A 23,054-nucleotide genomic window follows, 5' to 3' on the forward strand; every position below is an offset into this window, starting at 1 on the left:
ACGAAGGGAATTACGAGTTGAACATTAATGGCAAAACGAGAACGTGCCTGTGCACATATTTTTGCTAGGATATAAAAACGGTGAACGTATGAAAGCAGAAATAAAACATCGCAACGGTTACTTGTTTCGCGGACGAAGATAAGTGACAAAACTCTGACGTAAAAGTTTCGAGCCATAATTAGGTTCTGTGCAAATTGTAATTTCGGTCACGCACACAACTATATACATACGTATGTACATATACATGCGAACGAAAAAATTCTCGTCGTGGTCGCTCACCTATGCTATGTAGTAGGGCAAAAACGCAAAGCAAATTACGATAGAAACTCGACGAAATAAAAACTGGGAAATAATGTATGCTAACCATATTCGTCGAATGTGCGTCGACGAGATAAAAAAGAATATAACACAGCGAGCGTGCTCGTTGCAACGGCTAAACGAACGAAAACCCGACGAACAAACAAAATTTTCCAGCTTGCAGGGATAAAGACATGGTCGAGGGTAAAATTACACGACGTGTTAGCGCCTTCGGTAATCAGATAATTTTATTGTTTAACGACCAGGATATCCGCTCTCATCTTGACGTAATCCAACAGGCGCCATTCAAAGGTCATAAAACAGCAATGCAATTACCGGACAGAGAATCGCGAAGTGGTCGAAAATGCAGCAACGGGCAAAGGGTAGAACAGGGTGAGAGTAGGGTGGGGATGTGCAAGAGGGTGAGATAGGGCGTGGAGAGAATAGAGGATTCTTTCCATGCCTCAAAACAGAAGTACTACACCGGCTAATAGCCTCGTTCGAGTACTGGCCATTCGACAACGTGTAGAATACTGCGGGCGTTACAACGTGTACGTCACCCGTTGATAGCGATACGCTGGTGAAACGAGCATCGGTAAAACCCATCACTAACTTGTATGACACACATCCCATATTGTTATCTCGTTTTTCGGACCTGCCCCTTGCCAAGGTGATAAAATACGTGCAAACTGAAAACATAAATGATGTTTAAAATAAAATTGGGCTGCCCGCGTTTGTTAGCGTTCTTGTTATAAGTCTTCTTATTGGATCGATCGTTGTGATATCGATGCTAATTGAAGAGTGCTCCGAAGATTTTAAAATATTAAGTTGTAACGTAAATTTGATCGCTTCGGATTATTCTGGGAGATCTTTTATGGTTTACATAAAATTGAATGTCAATCCGGGCGCTTTCGTTTCGCGTGTGTTTTCCTTGAAACAGCGTTGAAAGTCCTTCGGTATACTTTTTGCAATGGATAGGTAGAAATAGGAAAGTTTCGCGTTCATTAATTTTCTAAAAGCGAGTCAGATTTTCAAAGATCATTTTAAGTCAGCGCTTTCGTCGAATATTTTACTTTGTATAGTCTTTGCTGGGGGCCAGCAAAACACGGTTTAAACTTCATCGACAACTTCTTTGTTCTTTGTTTTCTCCCCAGCTGTTCATTAATTACTGCTTTGAGATTTAAATGATTAATAAGTTTCAGAGAAAAGTAATGTTGATTTTACACTTCGTAGAATTTGTATTGTAAATAGATAAGATTTCCAGAATGATAACGATACGTTTCGTTAATTTTATATCGTAAAAAGTTTCGCTTGAAAGATTTCACGTCATTTTCCTTTAAATCTTCCCTTTCAACGACGACGTGATATCTCTTCCTATCTCAGGTCGGTTTAATATTATACAATTACTTAGAAACGAATAGCAACAAATTTACCGATGCAACTGTCCATCTACAAAAGCATCCACAGTCGTTTGCGATTAAAGTAGCTTTAACGAATATGAGTAATTGCTTCGTTACATGCGATTTTCCTGATAGTAGAATTATCCCTCGATCTGTATCGTTGGATCGTAGATGACATACAATAGTTTGAGTTAAGTTATTTAATTTTAACGTATTTCTTTTTATACACTCGCATAATTGAATAGGTACAAGTAAAAAGGTATATCATAAAATTTAATTACATCAATACATTCAAAATAGACGGCAGACTTTGTGGTTGATAATCTGATGCGATGTAAGCACCACTTTCTTTTCCTACAAACTTAATTACCGTCTCTACGCAATCGAATTCGCGCGTTACGGATATTCTTTTTCAAAATTTTGCAAACGATTCAGAAATTCAGTATGACGTATGACAAATGAAATTCGTTCATAACATGCTTTCAAGGATTTCGCGGCACGATAATTGTCGCGTAAACAACAGGATGGATTCCATTACGCGTAAAGAATGCACCAGGACTCGGCAGAAATACGGCCGGAAGCTTAAATGCAATGAAATGCGCGGCTCAAAAAATTACGAGCTGTTTATTTCCCGGTTAGATCGCGTTAGCGGCCGTTGCTTTTTAAAATTCTGCTCTAATTAATTTGCCCATTTGTTCGTCTGCGTTACTCCGAATTTCCCTCCCGTCCATTTTCTCGCTCAAAAAGCTTTTCGCCGTATTTGACGGGCAAAAAAACAAAACCACGATACGCTGACCAACGTACCACGTTGTAATGTCATATAAATGATATACACGTACATCCATGTCCACACCCATTGTGGTTTACGATTTTGTACGAATTATAGTTTCCGACTAACCCGCGATATGAGCTCTCTATCTCTCTCTATCTATCTCTATCTATCTATTTATCTATCTATCTCTATCTCTCTGTTTCAAAAATATAACATTCTCGCAAAGTTTATTATTAGAACTTCCTTACACGATTGAACTAATATTATTAGCGAACCTTTACAAGTCACAAATTAGAAATTATAATAATATTAATTATTGATACTAAAATAAGAAAAAAAGAAAAAAGTAAACGAAGAAGAAGAGGAGAAGAAAAATTGAAAAGATGGGACCGGCGATTTTCTCAGCTCATCGAATGGCAATAATTCACCATTAAGCGTGGCCGTACTGCAAGAACGACAATGCAGATCGCTTCATATCGTAAACATTACACGCATATCACGCACCGGTGCAGAGAAAGCCCATAAATTCTCAATACTTGGCTTACCGCCCGAATGAATTCGGTGCCGACAAAGTTCGCAAAATAGCGCGAGCGTAATCAGCAGCGCGTTATCGGTCCTCGCCTACGATTCTAGTGTGTAGCCTTTTGTGCGGCCACCGCGGACAGTCGGGGAGCAATAAATATGTTATTAAAATTACCATAACCCCGTTCGCCGGGAGTAAAACAGCGCATTTTGCAGTTAATTTTCCAGTTATCTAGGTAATAATCTCGCTTACGCCAGACCCGGTTAACCCTTTGGTTATAGAGGTGAACGGCGAAAGAGGGATGAGAACGATAGGGGCGAAAGGTAAATCGGTGAACAGGGGTAAAAAGGGTTTATAATGGTCTGCAACGATGCCGCGTTTCTAAAATGCCACCGCGTCACGTTATTGACTGCAAGTTGAGTATCGTTTAACGTTTGATTGTTTTCGCGTTAATTTCATTATGTGGCAAACATTATTAACGATCTTCCATTTGTTCGTTCGAGTAACCAGCATATCTGAGTTGTCGATTTACGCGTACTTGCTAGATACAAATATAAACTAGGGCAAGTTCGGGTCGTGCTTTTAATTTCAAGGTAATTTACAGCGAATCTATGAAAAGCTGATTTTGAGAATACGTGTGTGGTAATTAAAAGCATTAAAATACAGAGAAACGGTATAATATTCAATGATATTCAAAATATCAAAAATGAAATATTAACAAATACCTACTTAAGTTCCATTTCTTTAGTTACATTTGTAAGAATTTGAATTTCTGAAACTATTCACAGTCGATATGTAAACTATGCATATACATAGTCACAACATGTACACCTCGATTTGTATGTGGAAAATCTTTTTGATTTAGTATTGGATGCGACAGTTATCTCAAACTGTTAGGAAAACGACTAAAATCTAAGCACATTTTCGTATACGCAAAGTAATAAAACGTTTTGTACAATACAAATATATGAACTTTATAATTAATTGGGCACACATTTTTGAGTATATATTTTGATATAACGAACACGGTGTCGCTAAAGTTTATGGGACTGAACCTATTACGATTTTAAAAAGTAAGGATTTTATTCATACGTTTGTATTGTAAAGTGGAATTTAAATAGCCAGAACCATGGGCAATAAAAAAGATCTACGGTGGACGTTCAAAAATCCTTCTAAAATTTTAAAACTACATTAAAATATTATACTTGTTTAATCCAGTATTTCGAAACTAGACTTTAAGCTCTTTATATTTATTAAACCGAGAATGGCTTAAATATTAATTTAACTAATTTAAAATTACAATAAATCTAACATACACATTACGTAAAGGTTTAATCTTACTTACTATTAACTCTATCGCGATCCACGAACTTTTTTTATATCCCAATCTTTTCATACACTTCTACTATTTCAAGCATAAATCTAATTATTTTAGCATAAAGTTGAAACATAATTTCATGCATATCGAGAACGATCCTTTCGTATTTTCATCAAACCGAAGGAACGGTTTAACAGCCTAAAAACACGACTGATATTCGAAAATGGTCCGAGAAACTCAGCAAGGATTAAGATTATAAAAAATTATATAAATCTATATCTACAGAAATGAGAACATAAAAGTTTTACTACTCTTTAATATTAGGGGCGAATTATTCCAAAATAAAAGTAATATTAAACGCATGAATGTCTTGGTTATCAGCGAGTTGGTCTAAAATAAAACAATCTTACAACAATCAGTACGCTTTATCGCGGTTTCACAATCAGAAGCCATTTCAAAGTGCTCGAGAAGTCAAATTTAAGAAGGTGTAAAAGGTAAATTATTCCGTGCAAAGCCCGGTGTTGTACTTGCGTCTAAAGTAAATAGGATAATTGCAGTTACCGAGAAGTTAAATAAGACGAACTCGCTGTAGGGGGTTGCTACAGTAATTATGTAGTAATGTATTATACTGCTACCGCAACTTACAATTAGAAGTGTATTTCTTGCTCAATGTATACGCGCTGTTATTTCGAAATGACGAGTATATGGCATCATAATATATTAAACAAGTATTTCAACGTAACCATTTGATAGAGCTAAACATCGATTAATTTCCATTAATTGCATACTTGTTTCTGAAATGGATAGAAATTAAAAAAAAATCTATAGACGGTAGAATAATAATTTTATTAGATCTGTAAAAGAAGAAATGGAAAGGATATTAGAATTTTACGTAATAAAAAGAAATAGAAATACATTTTTCATAGAAATAATCCTGGATACTGAAAATCTGATTGGCATTAAATATATTATCCATTTAAACGCAGAAATATCAAAATAATATTTTCTCTCAAACAAATATTCCCTGGTACCCAATATTTCCAGATATCAGAAACTCGGCTAAAAGAATATAGTCACGCTCCTCGCTTACAGTTCTCGCGCAATTATTCAAACTTAACCCCGCAGAATTCCAAATACTCGAGCGCTCGCCTATACGTTGGTACGTCGAGGAATCTCAAGTAATCTGTGTTAGTCGATTTCAGTCACGCGTATACTCTGGCCGGAATTATTCGCATCACGATCCACCAAATTTCATAAGCACCATAAATCAACATGCTTCTGATTTCGATCGACAGTTTCGACGGATCTTGACGAATTAAGCGAGAGAAGGTACGACTATGAGGAAAAGGAGGTAAGAAAAGGAGCGCGTTGGGAACATTAATAAGCGGTTTAGACGCGTCAACGAGGGAAATACGAACTGGTCTGTCGAAGCGGTCGAGGAAGAACGAGTTTCCACGACGACCAGTTTCATTTATCGCGATCTCGAAATCGAAGCCCACTCTAGAATCTTCGAGAGTCCCTGGGTAGTAAGTGAACACACGACTTTGTTCCAACCCCATCTACCTCTGCCCAAGCCAGCCAGCAGGACCGGGGCCAACCTATCCCACCGACAATTAGTTCGCGCGCTCGGCATTGAGTGCACTTAGTGAAAAGTAAGCAAACTCCCCCCTTTCCACTTCCGCTCCCCCGCCGCACGCCCTTTCGTTTTCATCCGATACCGGAATAGTTTCTACCGGCAGCACGATAACTCCGTCGTCTACCTCACCGATGCCTTGTTTCAAGGACTACCGAGATATCGAACGTCTTTCCGCTCTTCTTTCATTTCTCCTAACCTCGTTCCATTCTTTTCCTTCTCTTTCCTCATTTTTCCTTTTCCACGTTCTTGCTTTCTGGTTTCGCGAATTCGTCACCTAAGCTCGCTATGTTCAGCAGTACGGTATTATTTGCAGTGTCGCGTGTTCTCGCGCGAACCTCGTCGACGCACACCGCTGCTATACGAGACAACGGGAAACGTTTTTCCCCCTTCCCCATTCGAAATTGCCGATTGTTAGAGGCGAAGCGATATCGACCCAGGTGGAATTATTGGATTACGATATTTCCCGCGAATTCTCGGAACTGTAATCGATTTAATCGGTTCCGGTTACATCGTTTAGGCCAAACGGTATTTTCACCATAGTCCAAGTTTATAGAGACGATTGAAAACGAACTTTTTCTTTCTCGCGTTTCGTGGTATCTTCTTTATAGATTTAGAATTGCGCGCGGCGTTTGTAAATACGCGATTGTTAAACCAAATCATTTAGCTCGCAATTCGTTTCGCAAAGCTAGATACTAATTTTTTAATTCAAGAGATCGTGTTGTACAGTGTATAAAACTATGTGTAAAAGACGTATACAAAATTTAGCCTGTGAGGAAAATACGTTACGTGTTCTATTCTGATACAGTGGAACTTCGGCTACCAGAATTAATCATCACACGTTAGTTATCGAATTAGCGCAAAAAGATGTTAAAATGCTTTCCGAGTGCAAAACTCGCAGACTTTAGAACTACGTACGATATTATCTGCATATTTACCATCTACCACTGCTTCCCAACTATCTAACACAAACATACCAACTTATGTAAGAAGCGTAATGTAACGAAGACGTAGAGACACGTGCCAACAACGACGAACGATAACGATCAAGCCGAACAAGCAGAGTGACACTCTGCGCGAGTGATTAGCAGGTTAGATTGATGAAGCCCGAGCAACCAGCATTCATATCTCGTGGTTCTCTCCGATGCTTTTCCTCCTTCGAAAGCGATATTCTTCGCCATCGGTTCCGTTCGATTCTTACCTATACGATAAGGTGGAAGATTTTGCGGTACAAAGATTTTTCGCGCTGACGCATCTTCCTTTTTATTATTGGTAATTAATGAGTTCGAGTCCCTGTGCGATGAGAAAAACTGCTTCTATAGCAGCTACTAGATTGCCACGTAGCGCTGACAGGGGATGAAAAAGTACCAGGCGATGACAGTTAACGCGTAAAAGTTTCACGGGTTGGAAACACATGGACAAAAAGACAAGATTCTACCCACAATCCATGCTACGTTATTGTTCTTTGACATGCATGCTGTTCGAGATAGTCAGATAAGACGAGACAACGTTGCATTTATACGGAACTCTTATTATTCCAGTTTTGCCGTACAAAAACGCTTTACAGGTTCGTGTAATACAAATAGACTTTCTTAAAAAAAGAACAAAAACTAAACTCGTTTTATATAGTCGATTTAACAAATATACTAGCGCCAACAAAAGCGTATTGGATATTAGGCGAAACAATTAATTGTAAACATAGAGTATATTATCGTAGTTTCAGCTAGCTGCAATGAATATACGAGACAAATCCCAATAGGCTGAATTGGCTATGTCGAATATTGTAAGTACTATTCTCGTAATTACAGCCTTGTGACGTTCGATACAATTAATTATATACACCGATATCTAGCATGAAACTAACATGAAAGAAATAACTCGCTAATTTCATTATACTTTAGGCTACCTATCTAAAAAATAAAAATACACTAAATCAATATAACCCTAAAAAAGAGAGATCTAGCACATAACTCATTATTAACTAGGAATGTAAGGTAAGGAATTGATGATTTTATGTATTTAAAGAAACAGTATCTTCGCAAATAGTTATAGAAATAAGCAAATAAAATTTTGTATTTAAATAGACCAATTTCATTGAATGTTGTACTCTTTATCTCCATCGTAGTCCCACATTCAAATGTGACATAAAACAAAGTTCATACACACGTACTACCACAATTACTATAAAAACACGATACTCGTACATTGCTCATTGTCAGTTAATTTTCTCTTCCCTTCTGGCCAATCTTCTTATACATTTCATTTACGTACTAAGAAACTCATACATATTGGAATTGTTGATCAAATCATCAAACTCATATGTATATGTAGATATAATATCAGTCGTAAAACGGTTCTCGTGGAAGTTGCGTGAAACTGCTTCGCGATAGTCGCGGACCAGTTTTACGGTGCTCCGGTTTCAAACTCGACTAGGCTACGAGCCAATAAATAAAACACGTCGTGGCAAGGATCGCGACAGCCCGATGGAATAAAGACTTGCTCGGGATTGATAGGATGAAAGACATGCCTGGCTTTCGTATGACCGGACGCTGTGTCTAGGGCGTGGAATTTGAATCATCGGTGCTGGGCAACGACGAGATTCAACCTGACGGCCATCGCGCGTGTTCGGCCACTACGTTTCGCAATAAATTCAAACTAACTCTTTATCCTATCTGGGTTTTGTCGTGCAGGCTGCGTATCTACCGCCATTGTCGCGGTTATATCACGCGACCAAAGAGGAAGGGAGGGTGTCGCTGGATCTCGACAGCTCTCGATGGAACTTGAATTAAATTTCGAGATTTATCGCGTCAATAACCGTGCATTAATTTACGATTTTTAGCGGTGAAAACGTAAATCCATGGCGTTGCTGGCGATTGTTTCGTTCCTCGTGAAGTGTCGCGCATAGAACACGAACGAAAAGAGGGAACGAAAAGAGGACCGATCGTATTTAAAGGGGTGAGGCGTGATGCGCCGAGGGGAAGTACAGGCGAGACGAGAGAAGGGGACAGCACTAGGAGGTTGGAATGGGTGGACAGGGGTTGAAACGCGCAATGAGAACGTGCAGCGGGGAGAGTTCGCGGCTGCTATATCGAATGAGGAAGAACGAAGGGTGGGAGACTTGAAGTGTGGGCAACGACATATGCGACTGGCGTGCTCTACATCTAACTTATATTGACTATTACTCATGTTCGTGTACTGTGACATTCGCCGGCATTCACTGAAAAGTCGCAGGAAACAATGGCGCGATTTGGCTGGCACGCGGATCACTCGAAAGAAGATTCGCTGCTACGTTTGCTCTGTAATTTGTAAGAAATATTTGGTAAAAGATCGCGTTACGGCCGCCTTTGATATGATGGTTTTGCCCATCTCGAACAGGGAACATTTTTACGAAGGCAACAAATTTATAGAGAATTTTGTCAATTTGTCGTAGAGACCTGGGTGAAAAATATAATTATTACTAATTACTTCTATATATATAGATGTTCATAAACTAATAGCTTTTATATATATATATACATATATACATATTACGTATATGGTAATAATCAGAAAGATTGAAGACTTTAGATGTTCATAGTTCTTGCCCACGTACTTTACCGAAGAATAAAAGGTTTTTAACTAACACAGGTATAAAATCAATCCTTTCGTTGTAAAATGTACTTATATTGTAAATGAATCTAGCGAATATGATTCAGCTTAATCATTTTTCAATTTTATTCTACTCTTTAACACATAATTCATCACATAGATATCGACTATATTGAATTTGAAAAGGTGAAAGAGGAAGCTACTACTCTGCTACAATTAATATAATTTGTTCGGAATATATAAATGAAAATCACATGGAATTAAAATCAGTTTTTTAATTTAAGCATTGATATTCCTTCTTTTATAATAAAATTGCAATCATTATATATGAAATGATACCACGAAAATTTCAAATATCATTTCTTCGCGAATCCGCAGTGGGTTAATCATTGAAGACGCGCTCTGTTCTTTATTACGTAAAAACGAGGACGATTAAGGGCTGACTAAATACTGACGTCGACGTGAAAAGCAATTTAAGCGAGTATAAGTATTTAGTGGCGAAGAGAGAAAGTAAATGCATAACTCCGCTGAAAGGCCGTGTTTACTGTTGACCGCAACTTTGTTTAGCTTCTTGCGCAACATAGTAGTTTTGAGTAAAATTTACTCGAAACTAGTGCTTGTCCGGTCTCTTCGTACTTGACCTTCTTAACTCGGTTTATTGCATGGCGGAGAATGTAACGTGGAAAATGTAGAATGAAATTAAAGAAACTTCGCATGCAACACAATTATATCTGTAATTATCTTGTGTTCCATTAGAAATGGAAGTTGAGATTTTGTGAGAAAAATTAAATATTTTTAATTTGTTATTTGCCGAGTTAATCCGTCATTTAAATGATATTTTGGCTAATCCTTTTACGTATAATTTCATTTTTCTTACAAATAAATTATACATTATAAATCTGGTATTTAATCCTGCTACGTTTCTCGCGTCAGTTTCAATTTCGTATCATTTTCAAGGATTTCTATGCTAAACATTTCCTAGAACGTTAAACATTTTCTTCTCGTTTGAAATTATAATGAGATCGAGGCATAAAGAATTCTTGGATAGAAATAAAGCAACTTGTCTGTAGGCAGTTTCGTTGCTTCGACTAATTATTCACGATTCATATACGGTAATTAAACTTATTTTTGTATTTCATTTAGCATCCGATTCGTGCACGAAGCGTGTTTTATAATCGTTTTGTTTTACTCGTGCCTATACCTATCTGTTATTTCGTTTCGTTGCGTTCAGTTCTTTCGAATCGCGCGCTGTAAGCGATTAATTGCTCTAGTGACTGAGGAAATTGCTAGAAAACAAGTAAAACCGAAAAGGTTGCATATAACAGAGAGAAAGAAGATAAACTAGGATGAGAAACTAACGTAATACTGCTCCCTGAATCACGTAATTTTGCTTGCCTACTCTTTCATCCCTTTTCGCGTTCTGTCTTTTTGCCCAACGCTTTTTCAATCTTTCTTGGAGCTCGACTCTTTCCTTTTCCAATTTCAATTTTTTCCTCCGCCTCCCCAAGATTCCGATATCTGCTACTGCTTTTCACAATTTTATCCAGTTGCATTATGGAAAATGTTCTTTGCCGACCCTTTTAAGCGTAATAAGTTAAGTCGCGATAAAAATGTTCCGCGCATTACGTGTCTAATGATTACTCTTCCGGTCGAAAAAAGGATCGAGTCCTTCCATTTCGAGGAACCGGCGCGGGAGAGTGTAACGAAGATAAATACAACATTGTCAAACCGCTGCTTTCTGCAATCATTTTAATGCATTTGGAACAAACTGGATGGCTTTCTTAGGGCGTTTGTCCTTTTTGCCAGATATTATTTGAATAAAATATTTTGATAAACTTGAATGTATCATCTAACATTGGAAATATACGAAGGGTCCACGAGAAAAAGTGGGAATGCCAAGTTTTGGCATTTCTCAGAAGATGAACATTTATTTTTCAATATATATAACGTCACAATTTCGTATCTCCTCACAGATATTACGTCAAGATAAAACATTATATTTTTCATTCCATACTGCATCATTTTCAACTTTTACTTATAATTTTAAATAATATATAACACGTTAAATTGTAAAAGATGAAAATGTAAGTTGTATACCTCAATTTCTTATAACTATCGTAAAACTCGGAAAATTTTAATCAAATTTTAACGCGACAGAGCCACATAGGACCGTACGAAAAAATGTTAGACTTAAAATTCGTTAAAATTGACATTCAATTTTAAAATACGATAGATAATTTTTCATACAGAAAGGACCGCTTAAATTCCTTCGTAATTAGTCCAGGTATATCGCTACGTATAATCAAATTTTTGTTACAGTCAATAGCAGCCATAAATAAAATAGATTCGCTCTCGAAAAAATCAAATACAAAATTAATATAAAAATACCAAAGCGTTATAAATGATCTTCTCGTTGATAATGGAAACAAAGTAACAACATCCTTTTTCGTCAAACTTTTCTCTTTTTCATTGAATTCTATCGTATAGTACGCAACGAAAAATAAATTAGAGACGATACGAGACGACAAATTAGTCAGACCTATAACCTGAAACTTTATTCGAGCCGCATGCCAGCTTCCACTGGCCGAAAGAATATTTTATTTAAGTCGAGAGAAGAACGACGCAGAGGAGTTACCCCGTGCACGAGTATTCCTAATTTTGTCTGACAGGCATTGCTGGAATCTTAATTATGAGGAAGAATTTGAGGGCGTCCAACAACTGGGCTCCAACTCGCTCGACAATGTTGTTGGCAGTTTTCGGGGGAACACGAAATGCTTCGAAATTCGCCGGCACGTGGAATAAATTGAACCCATCGTTCAGCCGTTATTAATTCATAATAACTGGTCAAGAGCAGATTTTTCGGTCCCGCGAAATTCTGAAAAACCATTACATCTCATTAACCGGCCGGTGGGAAAAGCAACGCGCTATTAGAGAGGTGTCTCGTTAAGTTCGAAAAAGAGCTGCTTCCGCTAATCTGTTGCTTTCGTGTTACATTGTATCGGGGAAATGAGGTAAATGGAATGATTGCCAAATGTCACGGAACCCCTATCTGTTAATTCAAGGTAATAACAAGATTATAGTGCGTACTGCTTTCTTGTAACTTATTTCTGGTTTTTCGATCAGTTTACGAAGTAGGTGTGATTACTTATTTATTTCAACTTACAACTACGTTACAACATGAAAAAAAAAAGAAATGGAATATATTGGAAATTTTGAATTGTTTTAATTAAATCACCAGGAGCCGTAGAATGTACAATGATGATATTTTAATGAGAGATATTTAATGAGGATAGACTTAATTAACCGTGTTACAATCCATTGACATGGACACTATGTTTGATTATTTAAAACTACGCGAGGTTCTCCCGATAGATGAAATTTCATTCTTTTTCAAAAAAAAAAATCTTCTATACACCCGTAACTAAATAAATGGACAGGATGTAATAGAAATAGTTGCATATTTTAAGTTCGTTCTTGGTTATTCAATACGAGGGAATAATACTCGTACGTTCAATGTTCAATCTTGTGAAAATTGCTTGAACTTTTCGATTGAAAACGAGTGCTGGGGTTTCCTCGTTGGATTTCGCTCTCTCGTATTGTATGCATGAAATAAGTATAAATATTATGGAAAAAATGTAAAAAGTATTGTAAATTATCTAATTTAATGTAACCTTGTTGGATGTTATACGATTAGCAGAATTTAAATCTCTGGATTTTACTTTGGTTAATTAGAGATATGTTCAATGTTGCATGGAATGCTGAAACGTTATTTTCGTACCACTAATATCGCTGTTAAAAAAAGCTTAATTAAAATTTAGAAAGATGGAAGGTTGATTATGGAAATGAGCCTTTGAACATGGAAAAAACTTTCGCGTTATATTACCGCAAGTAATTTTCAAGCACACTAGAAAATTTATATTTAACAAATGAACTTGTTTCTGTTGCAGAGATTGCAGAGTTGTAAGAGATCCACAGACGCTCAAATCCAAAGGATATGGGTTCGTTTCCTTTGTTAAAAAAGCGGTAAGTCTTACACAAGTTTAATTACGTTTATTATTAACTTGCTCGACCATAAAGTAATTATTTTAAATAATGCAAATTTACCGAAATTTCAAAGGATATGAAATTGTAGCTAAGATAATAATTTTAACAAGAGAAAATGAGCCTTAGCTACGATATAAGCTTGTTTTCCTCTTCTTTATTCTTCTTCTTTTTTGCAAATTGCCTTTCCAAAAAATATTGGAAATCTATAGCACAAGTAAAATTGTAGTTACTATCTCTTCTATCGTAGATTCTATATATATATCACAACTAAAAGCCTTTCCCATTAACTGCAAACACTTCCACTAATATAGTGTACACAATAAGCATCATAATTAATTAAAAGCACCAGGTAATCCTAATATCTGGTAAAAAATGAATGCTTAAAATGGTTCATATTTCTCAATTTAAAGAACCAATATCAACAGACATGAAACTAAGAATAACATTTCGTCATCTAACTAATGTTCCTTTCAAATCGAAGACAAACCAAACGATATTAACTTCACCTGAAACTTGAAGAAAGCATTTCTCGTGAGCATGAATATTATATTTGAATCTCTGAATTACATCCTATGCAAAGTACGTAATGAAAACAATTACACAATTTATTTATTAATATAAATGAAACCGTTGTGGAAAGAAAAATACCAAGAACATCGACTATATGCTTCTGTACACTGTACACGTTTTCCTTATCCGTGTCTCCGTAACTCGAGAACTCCGTAACTCTGTAACTCGCGCGAGAAATTTCGTTGATTAAATAGGAAAGAGGGTCCAACGCGTGACGCTTTAAAGTATCATTTTTCGAAAGGAGACGGGTCGTGTGGAACGACTTTTACCGTGACCCGCCAAAATCCGCGACGTAAATCACGGCGAAGTTAAATGTACGACCGTAAGTAAAAGAAGCCTTGCCACCGTTTATGGTGAGGTTATTCGTCGGGGCGACTGCCCCCAAGGTACGGACCCTCTCGTTTCCCCTCTGTTTTAATGTTCTATCGATCTGGACCACCGCCGGCACCTGCCTCACACCCACGGTATTACTATTGCCGAAGTATAAATTTTCCGGGTGTCTCCGTTAACCTCGAGGAACACGCGAAAATTTCTCCACTTCACTCTTCCCCGCCCCTTGGCTCACCTCTTTCGCCCCCGACCCTTACAACACTCGTATCCTACTGCCACTATATCCTTCGACCGCCGGATACACATACCTAAATCGCGGGCTCTGATCATCGTCCAACATCCTGGCTCTCTTAAGATGTACGAGGAAATGCGAATTCCCCGGATTCTCGTTTTCCTTCGGCCTCGATTATGTTACTCGAGATCGCTGCGTTTAATGAGCATCGAACCGTGTAACTCGCATCTAGGTTCCCCGAGCAACGTTGGCGAGAGAGCCTTTGGCACGGATAGAATTTTTGATTAATGCGCGAGAAAGCAGAAAACCGGAGTGACGAAATTGTGGGTACGTTTGGTTAGTGGGAGAAATAGTCTTTCTTTTTATTATTAATTTTAATATTGCTTCGACGTCGAAGTCATTTGGCATCGCCGTACGCTTCTTCGTTTATATTCTATATCGTTAATTAGGATTTGGTAATTTACAGATTTTGGTGTAGCTATGGCGTGAATGAAGATCGCGCAGGATTTATTAACTTTTCTTCTGAATTTAATCGTCTGTTCATATCGTTTGGCAGATTTACTATTCTTTTCGTAGCGTCGCAGTTTTTCCACTGCAGTATGACATGCTCGATGGTAGTTGGTATATTACGTTATATCGTTCAAAGATTGGGGTTCTTGCTTATCTAATAAGCATGAGTGGGTTAGAGCCGCGTGACCTATCCTAATTCTACTGATTATGGTTTGTAGATCAACAAGAAACACCTGTTTCAATCGATTGAAATCTGTAACATATGAAACAGAGGATTTTCTTGTATTAATCTTCTGAATCTCTTCTTTGCGATAAATATTTTCATCTTTGCAGATGCAAAATAAGATGCAAATAATGATAAGCTTTGAACCAATTTAAATGCTTGATGACGGATTGCTTTTACACAAATACCAGTAATTTTCGAATTCTGGTCAATTTGTTCTTTCTTTTTATTATATGATGTTAGCAACTTGTAGAATGTTCTTAACCAATTCTCATTGAGAATTCTTGCTACTTGATTCTAGCTGCTTCCAACTTTTATAGCTTCACTGCAGATCAATAAATTGGACGTTATTACTTTTTATGCCGCAAGACACATCGCTACGTTAATAATAATTTTAACTACACCGATTAATGGCACGAAATTAAAGTTTAACGCAATTATAGAGATACATTATATACTTTTATCAGAGGAACTCGGGCCATAGAAATTAACCAAATAAGCGGCAGAATAAAATTATGTTCCACGGAAAATGTAAAAGTTTGTGGAGAAATATGACAAATTCGAGAAATTTTTTAATAGTGATGAATCAATGAGATATATCGTTCTCCTTTTTCATTAAAACGTAAATGATACTTTGCTTGTTAATATTTAGGATTTCTCGTACTTTTTTAAGTTTTCAACTACATTGCATACTTGTAAGGACTTTTACGGATTAAATTATGTCGCACCTCTTCTTTCAGATCTTCTGTTTCTTTCCCCTAAAATCTTTTTAAACGCGTTTGAAGTACGTAAATATCATTGAGAAACTGAAAATACCGTGTGGAAGACGAAATAAAAATAGCATTGCACGATAGTGTACAAACACGCGTACAAAATGACGCCAACAGCGAAATCAGCGAGAGGTTCGGCCACTTTAAACGACAAGAAGCAGAATCGATAAATCCGTCGGCAATAAATCAAGAAATCGGGAGGAAAAAAGGCTTTCATAACGTTCCGTCGATAAAATCCCAGCTGGAATAAGGTCGGAAGCCGATGCGGGAGAAGAGCAAAAAATTCATTTCATATTCTTAATTTCCACGTGGCTGTTGATTCCAAAATTTCCGGTGTCGACATAATATTCCCATAAAATATCCGATCGATGGATCCCGGTTCGTGTTCGAAATCTCGGAACCATGTCTTTAACGATCGATAGAAACTCGAAATCGGTCGAAAAAGCCTCGACAGATCGGATGGCCACGTCTCTCGTCCACGTGAAAACAGGCGTGTCTATATATATATGTGTACCTATGTTTGTGAGTGTCTATGTTTCTTTAGAGCCACGTAATCCGACGTCGCATGCCACCATGGAGCCTATGACTTAGTAATGCGTGTAAAGCAGCTGGGTGTCGCTGCTCGGGGAGTCACGAATGGCCTATAGGCGTCTCAGGCCGTACAAGAAATTCGATTTGATGTGTGCTTAGACAGCTGGAACTAGGCAGGTCTGGGCGACGAGGTCGGTAGGACGGCCGACGCGGCACGGCGTGTCGTATAAACGGTCTGGTCACGGAAAGTGGAAGGGGCTACGAAGGTGCATTCAGCCGTTCCTACTCGTCCAGGGGTTAGGGTGTCGGAGGCTAGGAAACTGCAAGTTATCGACCGTAGTTTAGAATCGGCTTAGAGGCGAGCATTCGGTCTGTCGGTCTATCTAGGCTAACCACGCGAACGCGCGACGTCATATCGGGAATGGAAATTCGAATCGGAAATACTTTATCCTACGAAGGGAATTGGGGAGGGGGAAGGGGGCAGGCCAACGATGTCGTAGGATAAGAAGCACAGAGAAAAGTAGAAAGGTCTGCTTGAAGATGACGGTGATGCCAATGGTATGATGCTAAGTTCCTCGCGGTATTCGAGAGGAAAGAAGAGAACGAGACGAGAGAGCGATGGAAGGTAACGGTTGGGGAAACGAGGCAAAAGGCAGACCCAAGAGTCCTCGAAATGGCGCAAATGGCGATAAGGGTGGGGTACCACCGGAATGCCACTAGGAAAGAAGGGAAACATCCCCTCTTTCGTACATACTCCCGAAGAGCTTTTCGAACAGTCAACCTTTTCGGGGGGATTCCTTCGCGACGGAAGAATATTTTTAGATTTCCTATCCGTCCTTCTTCGCATCAGAGCCGTCCAACTGCCAGCGGCACGCTGTCACGGACTACTCGCATTTACGTGAAATACGCGCGGTTGTGTGCGTCACAACCGATGTCGTTCTCTGTTATTCCACATCCATTTCTTCTCTACGGCCGTCTTACCACGGGTTACCGTTCTGCTTTTGCCTCTTCCTGCCTCCCGTCTTCGCTGTCTCCTTCTGTTCACTCCCACGATTCTTCCTTATTTTTCATACGAATCCTGTAATGGACTTATGGATAGACGGATACGAGTGCCTGTTTTGTTACCCATCTCCGGAGCAAACTGCATCATCTCTCTCCTGGCTAACGCTGTCGCCACGCGATAACTTCGAAAGTGTTTTTTTACTAAAAAACGAAGGCTTATTTTACGTTCGATCGAAAATCGAACATATAGCGGTAATCGAAGATTCGCTTGCTGGATATATTCCCATGGATTTCGAAGAATCGAGGGGAGATACGGCAGATCGGAGAGAATTTCGAAGCTCGTATTAAGTTCACCCGCATCGAGAAACATCATGGAGAAAGGAACGACTCCGTGGTCTCAAATTTCTAATACCATCTGCAATAAATTCTTTATTCTCTACGCTGTATTGCATTTGTGAATGGTTCTCTCTTAGAAAGATTAAAACTCTTACTATATTTGAGATAACAATTCCTCATAACACGTACTTCCTAATACGATAGAATTCCATTTGTCTGAACTCGTGCGAAATAAATAAGAATAAATAGGATTTCACCAATTTTCCCTATTATTTTTCGTTCACACATAATAAGGAGTCAAATAAGTGGATTCAATCTGTACGAATTCAGTTAATTTATTAAGTAGAATTTCAGTCTAACGAATAAGGTTCAGATAAATGTACTGTATGTAGATCAGCGATCGATCTTTGTATCTAACGATTGTAATGATAAACATGCTAGTATCGTTTAATATGTAAATATAGAAAATGGAAAAAATACTTAGGATGGAAAAATTATTAGAATTTATCGCAAAAAGTAAAAATAACCCGATATTGTGAATGTAAGCTGGAAAAAGGAAAGTAGATCTATTGCATCGACAATTGTCGTGCTAACTATTTCTATTTCCATTCGATGGCTATGTATACATATACATGTACATTTAGCGTAAGTGATATATATGTACATATGTATTTATTACGTCTGTTCCATGCAGAGAACAGTAATAGACCACTTTTCTCAATCCACTCGAGCTATGCTTCTAAAACCAGAGCAGTAGTAAATAAAAGTTACGGCTACCATCTTGTATACTGCGAGTTACGGCCTCTAGCTGTTGGTCGTAACGTTTCACCTTTTTGTTTATTCCAGTTCTCGATCTCTTTTTTAACGCAAGGCAACACACTTACTTCGTGACTTCTCCTTTATAGGCTGTGTAAACATTCGATAATGTTTCAGAAAAATGTAATCGCTGCATCGGCATATCGTAATACATATTTAGTATACGTATGAAATACAGTAGGCAATAAACTGATTTCTGCACGATTTTTACAAAACTGCGATGTATAAGATATGTAACATGTAAGAATTCAAAGTTACATCGCTTTCAGAAGTTACATAGTATCAAACCTTTAGAAATGAGATGATGAATTAATTCTGATTTAATTGATAAATCTAGTTAGTGAAACTATCGAATTTTATTGAGGCAAGATTTGGTTTATAATGAAATAGTAAAGACTAATGCAAACTTGCCAACTACCCTTACTTTAAATTCGTTTGACGGTGGATTATTGGAAATCAGCTAGTGAATTTTAATCCTTCAATTACTTACAAATTTCATGAATTCGATCGTACTTCAATCTTATGAAACTGTGGAATAAAGTCCAACAGTGTTTAAAATCCTATTGGATCAATTTTTAATTACTTAAATTGAATTGTTTGTATTAATTTGGTAAGGAAGCATGAAGTGTAAAAATGTAACTGAATTCATTAGCAGATAGTAGACAGATAAGAAGACTGATTAGAACTAGATAAGCTGATATTATAATAATTATATAAAATTTTTAACTCCAACATTATATAAACAGTTTTATACAAAAGATAGATAAATGAATATAAACGTTAAACTTATCGCGACTAAATACCATTGTAACTATAATTTCAAATCACTACTATATCTTGAATATACTATGTACGTAGAACGTGGCTGGTCACCGGTTGTCTACAACTGAACCAATTTGCAACGCAAGCACTGGTTGAGAGAGGCACATTTTTAAGGACGCTGAAAAATTTGTGAAACAAGATAGAACCATTAATTTTAGATGATGTCATTAATAGAAAGGTGGCACTTTAATATTGAATAAGCCGCTGCACAGGCGAAAAATGATGACTATAACGCATTCGTAGTTACAACATGTATGTAGTATGTACAACATGTATGTAACAACGTGTATCCATTTAATTGCTGTCTAAAAATAAAAATCTTTTTAATTCGACGATTGAATCGTTTACAAAATTACATACAAATTTTTGGTATATTGATATTTTATAAATTAATTTGAAATAATTTTTACCATATAGCGTATAGTTGTGTACTATTGTACTAAGCTATCGTCGTTGCTTTATTTCAAGTATAGTTTAGTAACGTTCTCTAGTTTTAAGGTACAGTTTTGCTTGCATTGTTTCAGGAAGCGGAAAGTGCCATCGGTGCCATGAATGGACAATGGCTCGGTAGCAGGAGTATTCGAACGAATTGGGCGACTCGCAAACCCCCTGCGCCAAAATCCGAAGGTGAGTATTGACGTACATGTAACTTTTTCAGATCTTTATTGTACACAACAGTGGTGCATGATTGCCTTTGCAATAAACGAATCATACAATCGAGAATCCAGGGAAAGATACGTATCCATTTCTGATATATCATGGTTTATACGTACACATCTTTTGAGATAGGAAAAATGGCACAGTGATACGTACACATATAACACACTCAACTTCTATCTACACTATAGTGACCTATACATATACATTTAAAAAACAGATGTCGATATTCGTACACGAAAATGTTCGTAAAACCTGCATTCGATAGTTACACAAATATTACAAACAAACAAATAGAAGATTAAGACTTTGTTATGAAACAATGAATTCGTGAAATTGATCATTTCGGATACCTGAAAATATATTTAAACGAGCGAAGAAACAGATAGAAATATATAAACGAGAAGGAAGGAGAATGGAATTTGAAGATAGTAGTTTTTCAGTGAAACCGTTGAAGTAGCGTCACCCTTAAGACGGTCTGTCGTGCATACGAAAGCGGCAAAGGGAAATTAAATATCGCGGTGGCCCTTCACGAGCGCGGAATTTTCGCCGACGCAGCCGGAATTCGATTAGGTCCAGTCGGTTGGTCCGCTAGAGAAAGCTTTCACCACGTCATTCGGGAAAGCTTAAAACGGTTTCACCACGAACGATTGCTCCGCAAAGGCGATGGTGACGTTCCGGCCTGTTCGAGGGTTTGTTAATCGATACCGCGACACGGATTTCGAGGGCATTTTTGTTCCTTCGCGAAACAACGTAGACGAGAAAGCGAGAATCGTCGCGAGGCGCGAACATCAGTCTTGCGAACCTCGAATTGAATAATCGTGTTCATTCTCATTTTTGATGATCGTTCGTCACCTTTACGCGACAGCCACGTTTATTATGAATCTCAAATAGAATTACCTTGATCATCCTCATTTTTTAATGACCGTTCGTCAGTTTGCTTTGTCATCATCGTTATTCACCGGTGAACAGCCGCGTTTATTGTGAATCTCAAATAGAGTCATCTTGTCCATCCTCATTTTTAACGACCGTCCGTCAGTTTACTTTATTGTCATCATTATTCACTGGTAAACAGCCAAAGCCGCGTTTATTGATGTTGTCCGAATCACTTTCCAGACATTCGCGCTCTCAAATATATTTGTATCGTCATTTACCGATTTTTAAAATAATCTCTCTTTTAGATAAAAATAGCAAGACGGGAAATTGTTGTTAAAAATTAATCATTTTCCAGGAGAAATGAAATAACGATCGAACGTAAACAAAATAAGTTATTATTTTATAAGTTCGAAAAAGCGTTTGGAAACAAATGTTTACAGAGTATTTATTTCAATTTCTTCAAACTGTAGAAGCTATGTAGAAGAAAGAATAGCAACATGAATATTATTGAGCAAATTTTACAAATCCCTCTTCGTAATTACAATGTGGATCAAATAGGGTTCAATAATATAAATCGACTAAAAAGAAATTATAAATGAAATGTTGCGTTAACGTAATTTTTTCGCGTTAATGTTTTTTATTGGAACGTCTCGTATGTGAATATATAATATAACCTTAAAACGGATGAATGCAATGTATAGTGTGGATCGATGACGAAACAAAGAAGAAAAATAGTGCTTCACGGTGACACAGCGCGTAACGCGGCCTACGTAAACAGGTGGAAATATTAAAAAAAAAAAGGAGAGGGGAGGAAAAAGAGCGCAACGGGTTATAATAGAAGCCCGCGTGTCTACAATTAATGCGAGCCACTCATTCATGCTATTTTATCACGCCTTTTTGTTTTCGTTTACTCGAATAAGTTAGCGTATATTGTTCACGTATATACCGCTTACCTTTATGTTTACCAGCGACAAGATCCGATTTTATGCCTTGGGAACATAAAGACGTTGTTTTTTCGCGACCTAAACACGCGACCTTAATAAGTTGATCGTTCGGATCTAGCTTGCGTTGCAACGTGAAATACCTTCTCAAGCTTTATGCAGAAAATATATTTTAGATTAAAGTTCGTATCGTTTATATATTCGATAATTTATTCAATATTTTCCCGTACCATAATTATCGCGTTGTAGGAAAATTATTATATTGGTATTTATGTATTCATAATTTAATTTAAGCAATTTTATTTTTTATTGTGAATAATAACATGCGAATAATATTGTGAACTGAATTCTGCCTTTAAAATCAAGACTTCTACATTAAACGATACGGAAAAGAGGTATAATTTATCATTACGATGTGATATAAGATACGATGTAAAGTTGTCTTTTTGAGTAACATTCATTTTACTGAAATATCTTGTTTCATTATTTTTTGATATTTTTTAATAATTCTTCCGCCACGAACTAATAACAAACAATTCTATCTCTTAAAGTGATACTTATCAAATTCATTGTACAGTTTCTATAAATTAAGTAATAAAGAGTGCAATTACATAATCTGCAAAGCTTCATTGTTAATTAACTTCATTGAAACTGAAAAAACAATTTCACAGCGACGATAGCTAACTCCGCACAAGAGGGTATTTCCAAATTAATTGAAAGGAATTGTACGAATTGCAGCCTCACCGTGGCTCGAGATATAGGGCAACGGGTGATTTACGCGTTCGTTGGCATAATCGTCATTAGCTTGATAATTAGCACTGTTAAAGACAAGGGCCCGATGAAAGTATAAAGCTCCAAGTCGA

At 37.3% G+C, this 23,054-nt stretch overlaps 1 protein-coding gene across 8 annotated transcripts in view; it reads left to right on the forward strand.

Annotated features, from left to right (window-relative positions):
- Positions 1–23,054, forward strand: part of LOC100643794 (nucleolysin TIAR) — a 580,836-nt gene that overhangs the window by 498,343 nt on the left and 59,439 nt on the right. For all 8 annotated transcript variants that reach the window (XR_007223602.1, XR_007223608.1, XR_007223603.1 and 5 more), the window contains 2 exons: positions 13,479–13,554; positions 20,242–20,344. Coding sequence is in view for 3 of the 8 variants with exons in the window: in XM_048404767.1 (XP_048260724.1) it covers positions 13,479–13,554; positions 20,242–20,344 (179 nt within the window). In the remaining 5 variants the exon portion in view is untranslated. The remainder of the gene's footprint in view (positions 1–13,478; positions 13,555–20,241; positions 20,345–23,054) is intronic.

Source organism: Bombus terrestris, chromosome 1, assembly GCF_910591885.1.
Source record: "Bombus terrestris chromosome 1, iyBomTerr1.2, whole genome shotgun sequence".
Taxonomy (NCBI): domain Eukaryota; kingdom Metazoa; phylum Arthropoda; class Insecta; order Hymenoptera; family Apidae; genus Bombus; species Bombus terrestris.